This window comes from Trachinotus anak, unplaced genomic scaffold, assembly GCF_046630095.1.
Source record: "Trachinotus anak isolate AG129_WGS33_773 ecotype Australia unplaced genomic scaffold, CSIRO_AGI_Tana_v1 ptg000008l, whole genome shotgun sequence".
Lineage (NCBI taxonomy): Eukaryota > Metazoa > Chordata > Actinopteri > Carangiformes > Carangidae > Trachinotus > Trachinotus anak.
In genome coordinates this window covers 28,339,977-28,358,637 of record NW_027273859.1, presented here as the reverse complement: position 1 = coordinate 28,358,637, position 18,661 = coordinate 28,339,977, and the positions used below count along the sequence as shown (strand labels likewise).

Genomic DNA, 18,661 nt, shown 5'->3' with positions numbered 1-18,661 from the left:
CAACAGTAGTAGCCTTCATGTGAAGACATGCATATCAGACTTGGCCCAGTTAGGAATGTAGGACGTTGGACGTGGGAGTCTTTTTTTTGGGGGGACAAAACAACCCATGGATTCGTTAAGGTTATTAGCTGGTGTTCCCATAGTTACTTTTATCCCCCAAAATGACCCATTTTCTGGCGCCACATTGACTCAACACCTCATCCAGTGTTTTTCTTATGTCAAGCAGATTTAATAATACTGCTTTAATATCCCCTGCCACGACCAAATAAGCCCTCATTAATCATGGTGTATGGTGATAATTACAGCTGGTAAGTGTCATTAGCTGTAAGTAGCATAACTGGCTGTCGTCCAGCTCCGAATTGAGCAAGGTCACTCTGCTGAGAAGATCAGAGCCATGCAGCTTTCACCCCCTGTGTGTGTTAGTGTGTGAGACAATTAAGACAAGGTTATGGGTTTAATGACAAGTGTGGGTCAATAGGCACACAAAGGCACTGGGATACAGTTATAGTAGGAGGTTTATGATTCCTCATGGAGCCACCTGCACTCATAATGTATTGTAATGGTACTGTAAGGAATTCTTAGCAGCAGAAAATTGCAAAATTGCATCACTCTGTGATGTGGGAAAGCTTATAATTCAAGTTTGGCTATTTTTCATTTTTTGCTGAAAGTGTTACAAAGCTGAGTAAATAGTTTGACTCCTGGCTTGAAAAGCTTTTGAAATAGTGGGTGGACATTAGGAGATTAAGTTTTTCACATTCCTCCAGTGTCGTGGAGACACAAGGGCTGCGGTCAGAAAGTCTTTTTTGCTCAGGAAGGTTCCTAACTGAGCTAGTTGAATTGTCAGGAATCAAGCTTTCCTTTACAAAAGGAAAAGGAAAATGCCGTCCCATAATTCCTTGTCCCAGCAACATTTAAAATGATGCATCATGGCAGATCCACATAAATGTAGAAACAACACAGCACCTATATGTTTGTGACATGATCCGAAACGTGTGAAAATCCCTGCATGATCAACTATAATATAATAATAATAATAATTAATTAATAAGTAATGAGAATAATAATAATAATGATAATAATAATACAGATTTCTTCTCTTTCAAATCTGTCCAGTTAGGAGTCTTGAAGAACAAGCCTATTGAATTGCTCGTTAACAGTATTTATTATATATGTAAACGTCACTCAATCCCCTCCTGTTGTATAAAAGTGTCTGGAAACTCTATATACTTATGTCTGAATATAATTCATTATTTTCCCTTGCTCAGTTTTTTAAATTTGATATTTAATTATTAATTTAATGGCCAACTTTCTCTTCTTGTGTATTCCTTTCATTTCCTGTTTGCTTTGTGTTTGTGGTAAAGATCTAAATGAATACCGAAACCATGTCACATTCTAAATAACTCACGTTATAAGACCAGATAGTTACTGTCAGTTTATTTTAATGTAATTATCTTTAGGTTTGTTTTTTTTTTTATCTTGTAAGTATGTGCAGACTTCACAGAAAATAGTTGGCACTTCTACTTCTGAGGTGTCGTTGCAAATCATCCAGGGAATGGCATGGGGCCCCTTCAGGGAGGTTTCCTACTGAGACGTCATTGCAAATAGTCCATTGGTTGTTGAAGGGGCAGGGAGCCACATTTTGAGACATTGCTGTTGAGTAAAATTTGTCAGCCTTTGGGGGCCCCTTAACAACCTGGGGCCCCAAGCAGTTGGGGCCTTGCCTGTACACAAGCTGAGCCTCTGTATGTTTGTTAAGGGCTCTGGTGATTTTCCCTGTACATCTTAACATTAAATCTCTCAACAAATGAAATGTAATATATCAATGAAATGTAATACATAAATGAAATATAATATAATTTTTTCTCTTTGTTTTTTAGGGATCAGAGCTTGTTCACCTGCCGGGGAAGTGCTGCCCGGAGTGCTCCTCTGTGAAACCTTCCTGTGTGCACAAGGGGAAATCCTACAAGGTGCTTCTGTCTTAGATGTAGAATTTACTTTGAGAACGTTTGCACATGAGCATGAGAGGAAAACTTGCAAAAAAAGAAATCCAAACTGTGTGGGTGAGACACCACAGGGCTTTTGTAAACTCTTTATTCTCAAAAGACAAAAGAAAGTAAGTGACAAAGTCTCACTGCAGATGAGGAGGCTGCTACACAAACAACCAAGTACATCAATATTGAGCTGGATATAAATATATAATCACAAACTCGAAACACTAATAATGAAAGTTGCAGTGAGAAAGACGAAATATGTGTTTTAGGACAGAAGTATCAGATTTCTTTGGGCTGTTTAGCCCCTAACAAGAATCTCTTTCTTATTACTCTGGCCCATATCTTGTAGAGTGTCGTCAGCTTCATTATTTATAGGCTAGTCCTGGAAACCCAGAATGCAAAGGCTTTAATTTTTCACATTTTCTGCCGGGGGGGAATGCTCATTTAATGCTGCAGGATGGTCAGCCACAGCTGAGGCTTGGAGCAAGTGTAGATAGAGCCATTATCCCTTTTTGAATAGATTTTTCTTTTTCTCCCTGAGGAGTTAGTCTCAGCTTTGGTGTGTTCGTCTGTTGGGAGAAGCTTTGCCTGAAAGGTTAAAGCGACAAGTCTAAGACTTGATGATTACTGGTTTCAATTCCCAAGTGATTTTACAAGTCTCAGTGGGGAAACATAATGAATTAGAAGACTAAACTATGTTGATTTAAAGGCACATTAACAAGCTATTTATAGAAGACTGAAATATAGTTTTCACTTTATTTCAAGACGTGATTCCCAAGTGGGAAAATTATTTTGCAACCTACATTGTAGTAAATGAGCACAAACACACACAACATGCCGGTGATGCATATGTTATACAAGCTGCCTCCTCTGTTTGACATGGCACAAAGCCAGAGTAAAAAGATGGTGGACAAAATAATCAGAAACTTGTTTACTTGTTAATGTTAAAAAATATATACTTATTTTCTGTTTTTATTTAGTGATATAAAAGTGAAATCAAAAGATTAATAGCAATATATAATGTCTGTGTGTGTAGTACAGAGATGGACGTGCAGTTAGTCTAGCTTAGCGTAAGACTAGAGGTGCAAGGCTAACCTGGCTCCCTCCAGAGTTCTGTTTTTATAGGTGGCTAGGTGTTTCCTACTGCTTCCAGTCTGCTAAGCTAGGCTAACCAAGTCCTCCAGATATGAGGCTGAGTTTTATGTTCTCATCTCAATTTTGAAAAGAAAGATAATCAGTGTGTTTTACAAAATGTTTAGCAATTTCTTTAAGTCAAAAAGCCAAAAATGTCACAATCAGCTGTCAATCAACTGACGTTATACCAGTATAACAGCAGTAGAGAACAGGCTGAACATTATGACTCAAACACATTAAATGGCATTAAAGGTCCCAATTATTATATTGGTTTCTTTCATATAACTGTGACAGTGCATCACAAGGTTTCGAAGGAGGCGGGACCGTATGTTTCTGTAGTAAGGGAAGCCTCCAGTGTGGAGATGTGCTTTCTACTTTTTATAACAGTTGAGTGATGTTTTGATCTGCTCAGGGATGAACATCATCAGGGAATCTGGGGGATGATGGCAGACATGAGGTGTTTGGTTCTGTAAATGAGCTGTTGCACAACTGTACAGACGAGTCGCTACACCTGATGAGATAACAGACTCTGAAGGTTGGGAAGTTTTGTGCTTGTTAGACATGAGCCTTGGGTAGAAAGGGCGTGTGAATGTCAGCCCTGCTGTAAACCTGCTCATGACGCTCAGAAAAGTTTAGTTGTGTCCTTGTCTTTGACCTTTGACCAGCCACCCATTTGTTTTGCAAAAAGACTTAATGATTTATAAAAGCTTTTCATTTTTCTGCATTTGATTCATCTCTGTCCACAGTTGGGCTCCGCCAGTTCCCTCACTCTGCTTTGAAAACGTATATAAGAGTCGTGACTGTGTGGCCTCTTTTAAAACTGCCACATTCAGCTCATCAGCATTCAGCTCGGGCTCCTAGTCTGTGTGGCTTCCTTTTTAATTGTGATTCAGCTTCTTCAAAGTTAAAATCCTCTGTTATTGGTGTTTCCAGCAGCCTGTCCATCACCTGTAAATGCCTGTGCCACAGTCACTTTTTGTGCATATTAAGAGCTTCAGCCTCTGCATTCACCAGGTCCCAGTTTAATGGACTGTCTTCCTCTCCCTCCCCTGCTCGTTCCCTGTCTCTCTGCCTCTCCTCTCCTTTTTTCAGGACATGGCTCAGTGGGCTGATGGTAATTGCCGTGAGTGCGAGTGCCGTGATGCCCAGGTGACTTGTTATCTGCGCTCCTGCTCCACCTGCACGCCGGGCACTCTGGCTGTCGCCCAGGAGGGCCGATGCTGCCCTGAGTGTCGCCAAGGTACATTGCTGCAAAGGATGCTGGGTGCAGCTGTGTGTGTGTGTGTGTGTGTGTGTGTGTGTGTGTGCCACATCAGTTGTTTTTTTTAGATGTCTTATGTCTTTGACAGCAAACACATCCCAGAGGTTTTTACTCTGTTAGTGTCTGTGGGTGACTTTGACAGGTTGAGGTCCCTCCTTCATTCAGCATAGATCTGTTTTTAAAGTCTACTCATCTTGATGTTTGTATTAACCTCTTTGATGAATAATTCTGAGGCTGAAGGTCTTTTGAAGCAGTTTCAAGATAGAGTCAGCCCTCAGACACTCTAACCCGGCGGTAAATCTGTGATATTTAGCACATTTCTGATTTATTTTTGGGATGAAGTTGCGTACGTATCCTTTAAATTATATGTTTGGCTTTAGATTTCATACATTTACCAGAATCCTCTGGATTGGCCGTGAAAATGTCATGAAATGTAAAGTCAAAGATGTGTTTACAGGCAAAAAAGTGTAACCAACAGCAAACAAATATGTGCACTGCGTCATTGCTCACCTCCAAGTCACATTGTTTTTTATTTTTAGCTGCACATTTGAGTGTATTTTCCACCACTGTGGGTGCCGAAATTAGTCTCTCTGCTTTTCCTTAAACTGATTTCTCTCTGTGTGATTGCTGGAGCAAAATTATGGTTCAAGAAAGAAACTGTTCTCACTCTTTGATTCTGTGGCACAGACACCAAAATGTTGAGATTTCTGCTATCTAACTCCACTTCTGATTGACTGTTGATTGAAATATAAGCAGTATTAGAATACACAATATACCAACAATCATGTAAATAAGTGTAAAATGTACTTTGCAAATGCCTGTGTTGTGTTTCTCCGGCTCTCTATCGCTGGGTGTGTCTTATGTTTAGTTATTCTTCTGCCTCCTTAAGAGATAAAGATACATGTAATGAAAGAAGTTTATTTGCTGTAACGGAGGTGATACTTCACATCCCTGCAGCTTCAGAGCAGCCAGGATACCTGAGCGGCTGGGTGACTGCCTGTAACGAGAGGTGTAGCCCTAAGCTCACAGTTGATACCAATACATGGTCCAGTCATATACCAGGTTTACAAGCTTATTTTACATTCATTAATCATTAAATAGGTACATATGCTGCCATGGAAAATTGGCCAGCAAAGTGAAAGTAATTTTTCATTTCATGGACATTTAAGACCACGGGGAGGAGAGGAGCAGCGCTGTGTTCAGAAAGTTTTTGCATTTTTTCAACAATTTTTAAAAAAACGATTCTGCACAGGAGATTTCTAGATATAACTCAAATGCTCTCTTCTTTGTTTGAAAAATAATTTTGAACAAACCAATCAAACAAAAAATCTGACCCAGAGATTCAAACTACATCAACCATTGCCAACTTTTAAACAGAGTTTGGATTTGATGTTGATATAACACGTAAAACTAAATGATAATATGACAGTAGTTGTATGAATTAAGGTTTAAATTGAAGCCAAACCCAGTCTTTTTTGAAAAAAAAGTCTCTAAATGTGGCTACAAAAGGCAAAGTTGGCAACGCTGCAGCAAAGATTCTTTACACAGAAGGTAACGCATTACAGGCAGCACAAATGGTATGAAATGGTATATACTTCCTGTCTCCTAAGTGGGCGTGGTCGTAATGCTCATGTAAAAGCATAACAACAATACAATAGTAGATACAGTGTGAATTTAAGCCTGATTTTGTTGCTTGTTTTTATCTGCGAGCTTAATGTCTGATCAAGATCATATCAGTCTAATAATACTCTCTGTTCAAATAAAGTACATTTTCTCCTGACCTGTCATCTCAAAAAGACATTTTGGAAACTCCAGCTCAGTCACGTGGCATTCAGCTGATCAGTGGTAGAAATATGATCAGTCATTCAGTGAAGGACATTTGCCATTACAGGGCTGACCCTGCTGTTGCAGTCCAGACAAAACAAGTTCTCAGTGGTCATTTGAATGAAGGGAAAATTAGGGCAAGTGAATCAGATACATGCATCCTGCTATTTAAGCAGCTCCTGATTAAAAGACACTTGTTTTCTTCACATTGTTGTAGAAGACTGTGACTTTACTGCTCAGGTGTGAGTGTCTGGTATTTTTGTTCTTTTTTTGTCAAGCTGTTCTGGTGCAGAAAGGTGCTACCGGTGTATAAATACACTTTAGTGACATGCTAAAGTGACTGCTCATGTAAATGAGAAGCTGTTTGGATAAATAAAGAAGGGGGGTGGGAGGGAGCCTCATAAACAGAGAGACAGAGAGAGTTTATAGATATGCCAGGCAGTCAGAGGACAACATCCAAATTGTCCTTGGGGAGGAGAGCAGCGCTGGCCAAGCTGTTTCAGCATGCTGTCGCCTGAGGACAGAGACCAGAGGAGTCACAGAGTCAGTGCAAACTAACTTCAGTCTGTCACTGCTTTTAACTTTCACTTTGAATTAAACCTTTCTTTATACAGCTTCTGTCATGTTAACATTCAGTTTCGCATCAAACATAAAAATTCAAATTAAAAAAAATATTTTTCAAACAAAGAATTTGAAGTTGAGATATTTCTTGTTTCTGAACACAGCGCTGCTCCTCTCCTCCCCAAGGCCTTAAAGGTCCATGAAATGAAATATGACTTTCACTTTGTTGGCCAATTTTCCATGGCAGCATATGCACCTATTTAATAATTAATGAATGCAAAATAAGGTTTTACTATGATATAGTGTAGCTGTAATGGTGACCTTTCTTAACCCTTTCCCCCTTTTTCATTCAACCTGTTTCAACAGGAAGAACTACAAATTGAGGAAGGAAAATACTTTTTAACTTCCTTTGAGACTATAAATAACAAGCCCAGAGGTCGTCTGTCAGCAGGTTATTATGACCCATAGTTAGGTTTTGTTTTAGGCGACATCTAGTGGTCGTAGTAATGATGACAGGAGCAAAGGGAAAAGTGCGGTGACGTAATTTATGGAGCGACAAAGTCCACGTCAGGAGGAGGTTGGGGTGGATGGATGAATATGACCCAGGAGAGCGGTGTTCGATTCCCATGTGACAGTAGCAGTTTATGTTGTTTCTATTATCCATGACCGTTTGTTGTTATTATTGTAACCATGACAACAAAGATTGTCTAATGATGGGGAAGTACTTATTTTAACTGAAATGTCCATCTTTTCCGAAACCTAACCAAGCCATGACTGTTATTATAGTAACCATGGTGGCAAAGTTAGGCACGCCACTGTTGGTATAGTCTCTGCGGTGACTGTTGCTACTCAAAGCCACGCTAGACTGCTAGACTGGGTAAAGCTAGTTTGGATGTGTGCACTCCACAACAACGTCGTTCTTTGTTTACAATACTATTTATTAACAATAAAACAACAAAAAAGCATGTGCATGGCTGCACAGTCAAAAACTGTGTGCTCACCCCACCCCCAATACCTGCCACCTGTCCAGTTGAGCTCACCTAACTACCCTCTCGTCCTAGCACGCCCTCCAGTGTTCAAAAAGAATAAATAATACATTCTTATTGTAATGCCTTCAACAGTTGGCATGTTTATTATTGTAACCAACAACCGATGTTTGGACCAGTGGTTCAGGAGATGCTCCTATAGGTCGTATCAGAGGGCTGAGAAAAACACAGTCACATCACAGCATTCTTCTTGCTCATATATAAATAAATACCCCAACAAGCAATTAAACAGTGGGGTAGTATTGTTTAGTTTAATGGAGACTGTCCTGAAGCAGACAGTTCAGAGGGTCCAGTGTGTTCAGTACAAAGTTACATTTGTTTAATTCAACAGAGTAACAAAGCATTGTTAATGTGCATACACAGTGATCACATGTTTGCCTGAGTGAATAATTTAAATGTGTCTGTGTGATTTCTATATTTGCATTCACTTTGCACGTGCACCTGTCATGACTTCTCAGCCTGTGTGTGTTCATGTGTGTGTCAGTGATGGTTTTCATGCCCTTAAAATGCACCACAACACTTGTGTGCATGCCTGAATGATATCATTTAAACATGATTTACCCACTTTACATTTACACTGTGGCGCTGGAAACAGACGCATGTTTTCACTCATTAACCCTGCATTACTTTGTAGTCTGCCTGGCTGGGAATTGGATTTCCTGTTTGTCTTTTAGTTTGTGGCTAAAAATAGAGGAAGCGGAAAAAAGAAAAAAGACATATGCTCTCTTTCTTTTCCTTTTCCAACTTGTACCGTAAATCTTCCCATAAGCCTATTAATCATGGATGTCTGTAGGCCCAGAGGTCGCCAGCCTCTCCTCTCATTGGGCGCATCGCAGCCGAGGTCTGTAACTGGGAGTCGTGCTTTGTTCAGATCTCATGGGAAATGCTATAGATGTGAGCTTCCCACTTGCAGATATGGTCCCATCTGCCAGGGTTTGACCCAAATAAGGGTCAAACCCTTATAGGTCTTATTTTCTTGTACCAATATGTAGATTATCAGAGTGATGAATAAATGCAACTCCTTTATGTCAAAGAGCAAACTGTTTGCAGTTGCCAGGAGATGATACTCAGTCAGAGACATTATGTTGATGAACAGGTGCTTGGGAATGACAAATGACTAATATAAAAATGATGTTTTGACATAAACTGAATATTTTTTGTTACTTAACTTATGCAGGATGCAATGAGCCCAAAGAGCCTTCAACCTAATGTCTTTGGCGACAGGGAGAATGTGGCTTGGCAACAAGGAAAATGTGGCTTTGCAACAGTGATTATTTGTGTTTGACCCAACCAGCAGTTCTGCAATACTACATCAGATTTGACTCTTACTTCAGATTAAAGGTCCTGAGTAGTCTAAAGATAGATGTCCATGTGTTTTTTGATTATAAATCAGGTCTAGATTCTATATTAAATTCAGAAACTGAGCCTTAAAACCAGCCGTCAGGACTTCTGGAACTTTGTGATGTCACAAATATACAATTATAGTTATTTAAACTTTATGACCCCAGCACAGCCCACCTGGACCCACCATCCAACCTTGCAGGATTTGGTTTCTCTGAGTGTTTACCTGAAATCTGCTATATTTTATCACTCAGAAAACAGAAGAGAGGTTCATATTCTCTCCTCTGATTGGCTGACTGACCTGTTGTTACTAGAGCTCCAGAGAGAAGCCTGAGAGAGGAGATGTAAAACTACACTGAGATGGTTTTTGGTTCTTAAAACCACAAATATATCTTCTGTTGGCGATCAACACTTTAAATAAAATACTGGAGAAGTGTAAATATGGGACCTTTAACTCTCACATCAGATTTGACTCTTACAGAGCCTCGGATAATGTGTGATTTCATTCATTTCCCCAAACACTAAACATTTATACTAATAACACTTAACACTAATGAAGTCAGGGAATAACAATTGTACATGGTTCCATTGTGCTTATATAGTCGTAATTAAATTGCTCTACCCTTAATTTGTATTGAGCCAATGACTTGACAATATTTACTTATAGTCCACTTTACAAATGTCATAATGTGAGATTTAAGCTGTTAATTTTACCATCATCACTTTTGCATTTTTGCTTAATTTTTGCATCACTGCCTACTCTTAAAAACAGAGGTGCTACTTCCTGCATTTCAAAAATTTCCAAACCACAACTAGAAAAACTGCAATACATCATTTTAATTTCTATTTTGCTACTTAGAGTGTCATGAAACTGAGACATTGCTGTCTCTCCCAGGAGTATTCCTTCTTTGTTCTCACACTGCTTGGAGGAAGCTTCATAAATAAATCCCAAGTCTTCCTCTGAGGTAGGACTGTCAGAAATTCCCAGCAGGGATTCTGGGTTGTTTGTTGAATACGGATCCACAAATTTCACTCTAGCTTGCAGTTTAGTCAATTAATCCCCTCACTATTATTTCATCTATTTTAAACAACAGAGTTTGGAAGAATTGTCTCAAATAAAGAGACTAATGATTGAAAATTTGGCAGCAGGCTGCGTGGGTGAATTACTGAATGGTGCACTAACTTTTTTTTAAGTGGGAATCAGGGTGTGAAATTACCATGAATCAGCAGCCAAATGCTGGTAAAAGTTGGCTGCAGTTTGTGGATTGGCATATTCAAGCTACTGTGGCAGCTATCCAGTCTCAGTTGGAGGTCAAGATTGTGCTAACAGTTGGCAGGCAACCTTTCCTTTCCTAATGATGCTGGTTGACAATGTTCCCGCTAAATATGCACACATCTGCATTTTCACAATGTGAGAATTTCCTCAGCACAGTGTTTGTCATAATCAGGTGTAGCCGTGCAGTTAATCGTGCCTGGATCCGCACCCCTGGATCAGTTGTTTTCATACAACTTCCCTGTTAATCACGGCTGCAGTTTTTAATTTTGTGCTTCAGGGATTCTGGCTTGCTACGCTTGTGAGGAAATTAAAGTACAGTGAGGCAGCCCTCTGTAAACACTGGCTTGTATCAGAGAGTGTGATTGTTGAACTTGCTGCTGTAAGGTGGCTTTATCCTCAAGAGGGAAAAAATCCAATTTTGGTTCACTCTCAGCTGTCAAAGCAAACAAGAGATGATCTTGTAAATAGTCAGGTGGCGACTTGTATTAATAGATACTCATTTGTTCCCTCTGCTTAATATTCAGGAATGATACAAGTGCAGGATGATGCAAAATGAATGCATGAAGGGAGCAGTTACTCGAACATATGCAGAAGATTGCTACATTACCCCTAACTTTAGCGTGGGCAGCAGCTGAACAGAGAGATAAACACTTGACTGATATTTGTAATAGCCAATAAGCTCGTCAATGAGCCAGAACATGCACTGCTGGGTATCTCAGTTTCTCACTCCTCTTCCTCCTTCTCACGTTCCAGGTTTTCTCTCCCAGCTTCTCTGTCAGTGGATAGATCGTGGTTGGGTGGTTGGATGGCAGGATGAAAAGTAAGGTCAGAAAAGGAGAGTGAAAAAATGAAGCTGTAAAGAATAAAGAAGACGGAGAAAGGGGATGATGAGGGGTACTAGAGTGAGAGAAAAAGAGAGATACTTAGAACAGCATGTTCTGGCTTACTGACAGTCTTATTGGCCATCAGGGCAAAAGACTCACCTCCATCTTTCTCATGTTCCCCACTTTTCCCCCACAATCTTCTCTCCTATAATTCTTCTCCTTGTCTTGTCATTTCTGTTCTATTTTTTCTTCCTCTGTCTCTCTCTACCTTGTTCTGCAGTTGTCACATTAATCAGATCCCTCTGTCACATTTCTACAAGCTGCAAGCAGTTTATTTACTCAATACTTTCACATAATGAATGGAGCAATCACAGTGCAATCAAGTGCAAGCATATTGTTGCCTGCTGCGTCTTGTTTGACAAGATGCAGCGGGCGTTCTCTTGTTCTGCTTTCCACATTCGTCAGCTGCCATTGTTGCCGTCCCCGATTGTGTGGTTTCAGATGCTGACAGGGATTATGGGAGGGAGTTCTGTGAGTTTCTGAAAAGATGTTTTCTATTTTTGAGATATGTGCAGTCTCCAAAGGTCCACTTTCCCATTGAGAGCCGCCTCATTTTCAAAGGAACCTAGTGGATATCAGAAACATTGACCAATGGGTCAGTCTACAGGAGTGAGATGTTTTCCCTCCAACTTGTTTCATACATTCATTGTTTTTAAAGGTCCCGTGTTTTATACTTCTCCAGTGTTTATTTGAAGTATTGATGTCAATAAGAAGATATATTTGTGGTTTTAAGAACCAAAAACCATTTTCGTGTAGTTTTACATCTCCTCTCTCGGGCTTCTGTCTGGAGGTCGATGAGCCAATTGACTGAATGTTTTATGAGTGATTCAGTAAAAATGGAACCAATTTGAGGTAAACACTCAAAGAAACCAAATCCTGCAAGGTTGGATGGTGGGTCCAGGTGGGCGGGGCTTGGAGCATGGCTGAGAGCAGTAACTGCTTTGTTGTGACATCAAAAAGTTACAAAGTCCTGATGGCTCGTTTTAAGGCCCAATATAGAACCTAGACCTGCTCTATAATCAAAAAACACATGAACATCTACCTTTATACTATATGGGACCTTTAAGGATGAATTTCAGCCATTTTTCTCCATAGAAAATTAGGTGAAAACAGGATGTTTACGCCTTCAAAACTGTGACGGGCCAGTGGGGGCCATTTTTGCCCTTGATGGCACCAAATACAGTGTTAGCTCCTCCTGATGGTGCGCTTCTGTATATGGTTGAGTGGAGTTTTTATTCAATGTTTGAGGAACATTTTTTTTTTTTCTGGAGAGATTCTTTAATTGGGTTAAGCATGGAGATAAACTCCTTAAGTTTTTTCTGGCTATAAAAGAATGAAAAGTCAGGGGTTATGTGTTCAATGTATGTCATCTTGTTATGGTTAGTGCTGGCCAATTTAGGTGGGTCTCATCTGGTGTGAATTGCTTAGAGGTCAAATTATGCACCAATATTGCAGATATAATCCACATGAATATGACTCCAGACCTTGTAGTAGTTAGGGGAATGTAGTCACACAACAGCTCTATTTGAAATTACTAAAATAAAAACTCTGCTTCCACCTTTGATAAGATAATGGCTATTGAAATTTTTGGTAATGGTGAATTGTTTCTCACATCTCATATTTTCTCCGCTATCCGCACAAGTCTGGGGTTGTGCTCATTAATGACTGTTTTTTTCCAAGTGGAAAAACAATTGACCAATGTAAGCTTTGTAATTGGGACACCATCTTCCTGTGCCAGAACCAGAAAAATAGGTTCATGAAATGTGTCACTAAAATGGAAACGAGCATAGATGAGACTGACACAGCTCTGCGGCTTGTTCTCAGAGAAATATCTTACTGCTGAAATAACAGGAGCTGAGATAATAGTTGCTGTCATGAAGCAGCATTAGATGCTGTAACATATGACCTGGGTGACTTAAATTATTCAAGCTTCAAGATGCTTTTAAATATTGTATATAATCAGGTTTACTCAGTGAAAATGACTTTTAAGTGTAGTTGGTCAGCAAATGAAAGAAACAGGCTTGTTCTCATATTTTGTTGGTGTGTGTTGGTGCACGAGCACTTCACCACAAGTGGAGCTGCTGGCTGACAGAAGACTGTGGATGTGCTCAAAAACTCCCAGTAAGCCCCAGTTTACATAGTAAAACACTCATTAACACAGTCTGACTATAGGGTGAAATTTGTTAGAACATTTAATGTGACTAATTTTGTGTCTGTGAGTGTGGGTATGGGTGTGTGGGTGGGTGTGGGTGTGCTAAGTTAAATCTGTCCTCCTCTGCTAACTTGAGTTTCAGTGCAGAGTCAAATCTGTCCAACAGAATTTGCATAAAATTAAATGTTAAATGTGTCAGTGAGTGAGGAACTTCAACTATTGTGTCCAGTGGTGTCTGTCGCTATGTATAGAATAAAATTAGCATGAAATTGAATGTCAAAATTTGTGTGCATTAGAGGGTGAATGTGTGTGTGTGTGTGTGTGTGTGTGAGCACAACTTCCATTTGTAGTCGTGCATATATAATCTTTTTTCCATGTAGCATCCTTATTATCCTCATTCCAAATCTCTGTGTGTGTCCTCCAGTCCAGTGTCACGCAGACTGCCTGTCATGTGTGGGGGCTCCTGACCACTGTGACAGCTGCAGGGACCCGAAGGCCTTCCTCCACCTCGGCCGCTGTCTGCCCGTCTGTCCAGCTGGCTACTACGCTGAAGGACGAGTATGTGCAGGTAGGACTGTCTTCTAAATACTGGATATACCAGACTGTCCTGTTTTAAGAAATGAGCCAATAGATCGTCTGTGCAGCAGGTTAAATTGACTCATATTTACATTTAGAGGCCTCCCTGTGGTCTGTACACCACACTTTTGAAATTTGGTTTGGTCGCCTCTACATAGATCCCACAGTTAGCAGACCATTTGTACAACCTGTATTTTCTCCTGGCTGTAAAGAAAGAATAGAAATAGAAAATCTCAAAACTATAGAAAATCCATTTGATCTGCAGGCAGTTACTCATTGATCATAAACAGGCTACATTTAAGCTGCTGAAATGAAGTGCAGCAGCACCACTGCAAGCATGTGTTAAAGTTTAAGACTGCAACACCTGGATTGATCGTGTGTATACCAGTATCTGTATTGAATTTATGTGTGCATTTTGCTCCTCCTCCTTTTTGTGTGTGTGTGTGCATCTTAGTGTATTTTGCATCTGCCTGGCTCAAAAACCCAGCTGTGCCACCTTGACCGGGTGTTGACCCACAACAGCCATAATCTTCTTAGCATTTTACCACATTGAATTCTTACCATCCGTGGTCCCATCCTATTGACCTACTCTCCTTGTGAGCCAGGCATTTGATGCCCACAGCTATTCATGAAACTGTAAACACCAAACGCCCAGATACAGTAAAGCTATCAGACACAGATAAAGGCATTAACTTTGAAGCCTAGCTGCTAATGCTTCCGGCTGAATCCTTAACAGCGTTTCCACACTTGTACCTCAGAAATATAGAGCTTGGGTGCTTGCGTCCTTAACGTGTGGATTGTGTACAGATTAAGTCAATGTTATAATAATGTTATTCTACCAGGAAAATGCTTCTTTAAGTTTATAAATAACTTTCCTGCTTCCTTAACAGCAGCACAATAGAATAAAGACATTACCAGCGTCATATTAAATATGCCATATGAAGATATGTGTGATCAGAAGGTCACTGTAAAACTAACGGAACACCAACTGCAGAGGACTCAATGTACCATTACAAACAATATGAAGAATATATGAAAAAAGAATATGAAAAAAAAATTTAGTATGTTAAAGGTTCTGTAAACGAGATTTTAAACAATAATATTGCAATAAACAGCTATGTGTGTGATGTGGTCATACACACAGTTTGGTTTTGTTAATCGGTCTGAGAAAGTGAGATGTTTGTGTGTTTGTGTCCCTCCTCTTAAACCGTTGGCCTTCCACACATTAAAATACACAGGCACCGCCCACATGTGAGCTGACACAGTGGGGTATGCAACGTTCAGGTGAAAGCGACAGTGTCCAGGTGACAACGGCCTTCTAGAATTTCCTCCACTGAAGAAACCACTACTATATGTTTAAATGATAAAAATGACTAGATCTGGATCAAACTTTATTTACCAAATGGTTGTTAAACCTCTCTTAGGTTTTACTTCAAAAAACTTGGATTGTGTGAAAAGAATCAATAATAAGTGATTTGTTGCTGTGTGAAGAAATCTGTTAAAGGAATAATCAAAACTGACTGCTGAGATTTTAGCGCTACATGAGGTAAATTTCCACCATGCCTGAATGATTCATTTGCTTCAGCTTTTTTTAAACACAGCTGAACAGGTGAAGAGTACACTGCCTGAGTGGCAGCTGCACTGATTAAAAAAAATGACAATGAAACATTTTTTACTCTGTTCCATCTGTCGTCATATCAGACCGTGACCATCCACCCGATGTTGCATAAACCTGCACTGCTTTGATGATGGTGTTTTTGATCATTTATTGCAATTCATCTAATGCTATTCTTCCAGTACTCGCAAAATCTATGAAGATTGATCAAGATGCATGTTATATACTGGAGAGGAGGATCTTTTGATCTTTTGTAAATCTGTAGCTCATTCGTTTCATTAATGTCAAACCGTAGTGGAAGGATAAATAACCTGATACCCAGGTAGCAAAATAAATCCGACCCACGCTTGGGCCACATGCACGTTTTCTTCTGGGCCAGTATACACCCAGTTCCACGGCCCGAATCTGGCCCATATACAGCATGATTGTCAGATGCTGCATTCACATCTTGGCCAATTGTGGCATTCGCACAGAAAATCTGCCCAGATGTGGAGGTATATGGGCCAGACGTGGGCTGAGGACCCAGGCACATATAGGACCAGAAGTTTATTCTGCTTTGTGGGTATGATTTGTGTTAGAGTCAAATTCGTGCATTTGTTAGAAATTTTGTTTCACTTTTTTATTTTGAAAACCAAAAATAAAGCTGCAAGTCTGAACTCACATTGTTGATGAGATCATTGCCTCCATCTCTTCTTTTCCATCCAGATGTCTTGCATCTTTCTGGACACATCTTCCTCCTTTCACCTCAAGTCTGGCAATCTCACAGTGTCTTCTTTCCAATCTGTTTGTGTTCTTCTCTCTATCGTCATCATCTTCATCTCACAAGGCATCGTGATATTTCTCCCGTTTGTCTTCATATCTCCTCTCTATCTGAGTGGGTGGCTGCTATGAGCTTTAGAAGGAGATTTAGTTGCTTTATATTCTGTAATCTTGGATTTCTCATTAAAAAACAGCTGAAGTCACCTCATTGCATTTTCTGTCCTTTTCCATATGTGCTGGTTTCATTATTATGGTTATGGAAATGTCTGTAAGTTTATTACATTGGACCAAACAGAAGTGTCTCGCTGCCAAAGTGATGTATTTAATAACATTATTTTGACTAAACAATGCATTTCTTATTTCTCTGTGTAATATAGTTAATCTTACATTACAGTTTTTTTTCATTACAATTAAATTTTATCTAGTTTATCTGTTTTAAAGTGATGCTTACCACATTAGTCTCAGACCGTTTTCTTGGTTTTGTAAGGTTACAAAATTGTTTGGCCAAATACTTAGGTCCAAACAAGATTAAATTCAGTTTTAAAAAGCAAAATGTTTTAATCTGGAAAACCACCTTTACTTGCCTCCACTTCATCATCTGCAAACCTAAAAATAAAAGTCATCACTAAAATATAAACATCAAAAAGGGTGTCAGACAAAAATATCAGATGTTGACAGAGAATTCAAGACAATAAAGATCATCTTAAACACACAGTATGACTTCTGAGACTAGGTGTCAGTCAAAACAACAACAAAAGACGACGTTGGGTGATGTCATGAAATAGTGTGGGATCATGGGAGTTGTTGTCTTTTCCACCACTGCCCTCAGCTACTGCCAGTTTGGATTCCTTCAGTGTCACATGTTCACAGGAGGCAAATTATCTACAGAGCTGTTGTTTTTTTTTCACTAGTAAAAACACTGTTTGAAGCAGTTTCACTTTAAAACTCAATGATTCACCGACGCTCTTCAGCAGACACAGGACGTCTCGGAGCAGCTGCGAGCTGAGCTGCTTTTTTCTCTAATAACTTAATGAGTAAATCCTTCATCAGATTAAAATATACAGTTGAAAACAGCGTGAAATCATTGACAGGCGTCATTGACAGGTGATCAAATGGAACAGACCGTTACCATGGTTAAAATCACAGATTTCTCTGGTTTGAGAATTGATGGAAAAATTTGTGATAATCTTAGTACACAACTCAAAAATATATAACATAGGTCTTGTCATTTTTACTACATTTTACTGTGCAAAAGTCACATATTATAACTTTAAGTGGGAAGCAGACATGATGTAATTACAGAGATAATAGATGATGCCCTGTTTTTTCCCTGTGTTTATTTTTTAATATTTGTGCAATAAAAGACCCAAATGTGCACAAGCTTAGTTTCCTCAGGGTTCTTCAGTTTTCCTCCACAGTCCAAGAATATCCCAGTCAGCATAACCAGAGACTTCAAATCACCCACAAGTTTGAATATTACTTCGCAGGCTTCACCTTTGATGAACTGCACAGGTTCTCTCGTTTCTTTGACCAGTGATCAGCAGCACTGTAACCATGAATAAAGCTCAGATAGGAATAGAAAATTAGTTTGAACTCTTTTCCGTCTGTCTCTCTCCTCTCCCACAGCCTGCCAGTCATCCTGTGCCACCTGTTCCAGCAGGTGGGAGTGCCTGTCCTGTGGCTCCCAGCTGCCTCTGCTGAGTGCTGAGAGCGGCCAGTGCCTGGCTTCCTGTCCTCCCGGTTCCTACCAGCACGAGCACACACACTGTCGCCGTGAGTATCACAGGATGTGATTTAATGTGCCAAAATTGTATAGTGTCTTGGCTTCGATTCAGCCACTAATAAGGTTCACCACTTGAAACTTTCAGGGCTGAGGATGGCGAGCTAGTCGAATGTTTGAATGTTTACATTTCTCATTTCTCTAAATCTGGGTTAAGATTAATGAGATGAGATTAAGTCAGGTGACTGACGACAGATTACTCCTGTTAGCTACAGTGGACACTTCCATTTGTCACAGTTAACCTTAATTTTGAGACTAATAAATCTAATTGTGCTCTCTCCAGTTTTCCTTTTTAGCTTAGCACTTGTGTTTTACATAAATAAAGCTTTAAAGTGCTGTATATATTGATATATCTTCTATAATATCAATAATAGTCACATAGTGCAGGTTATACTTTCGTCAGTTTTTATGCCTCCATATTATGCTTATGCTTATGCTGGTGGCAGCCAAGAGGCATTATT

The 18,661-nt window shown here is 39.7% G+C and overlaps 1 protein-coding gene and 1 long non-coding RNA gene across 3 annotated transcripts in view; one reads left to right on the top strand and one right to left on the bottom strand.

The window, feature by feature from the left end:
* The window catches only part of LOC139624680 (uncharacterized), a 146,048-nt gene extending 136,639 nt beyond the window's left edge, over positions 1 to 9,409 (bottom strand). Inside the window, exon 1 of the long non-coding RNA XR_011691719.1 lies at positions 9,329 to 9,409. This is a non-coding gene — a long non-coding RNA (uncharacterized lncRNA). The remainder of the gene's footprint in view (positions 1 to 9,328) is intronic.
* fras1 (Fraser extracellular matrix complex subunit 1) overlaps positions 1 to 18,661 on the top strand; it is a 245,665-nt gene that overhangs the window by 93,495 nt on the left and 133,509 nt on the right. For both annotated transcript variants that reach the window (XM_071483970.1, XM_071483969.1), the window contains exons 10-13: positions 1,878 to 1,967; positions 4,218 to 4,365; positions 13,895 to 14,038; positions 18,047 to 18,193. In XM_071483970.1, the coding sequence (XP_071340071.1) occupies positions 1,878 to 1,967; positions 4,218 to 4,365; positions 13,895 to 14,038; positions 18,047 to 18,193 (529 nt within the window). The remainder of the gene's footprint in view (positions 1 to 1,877; positions 1,968 to 4,217; positions 4,366 to 13,894; positions 14,039 to 18,046; positions 18,194 to 18,661) is intronic.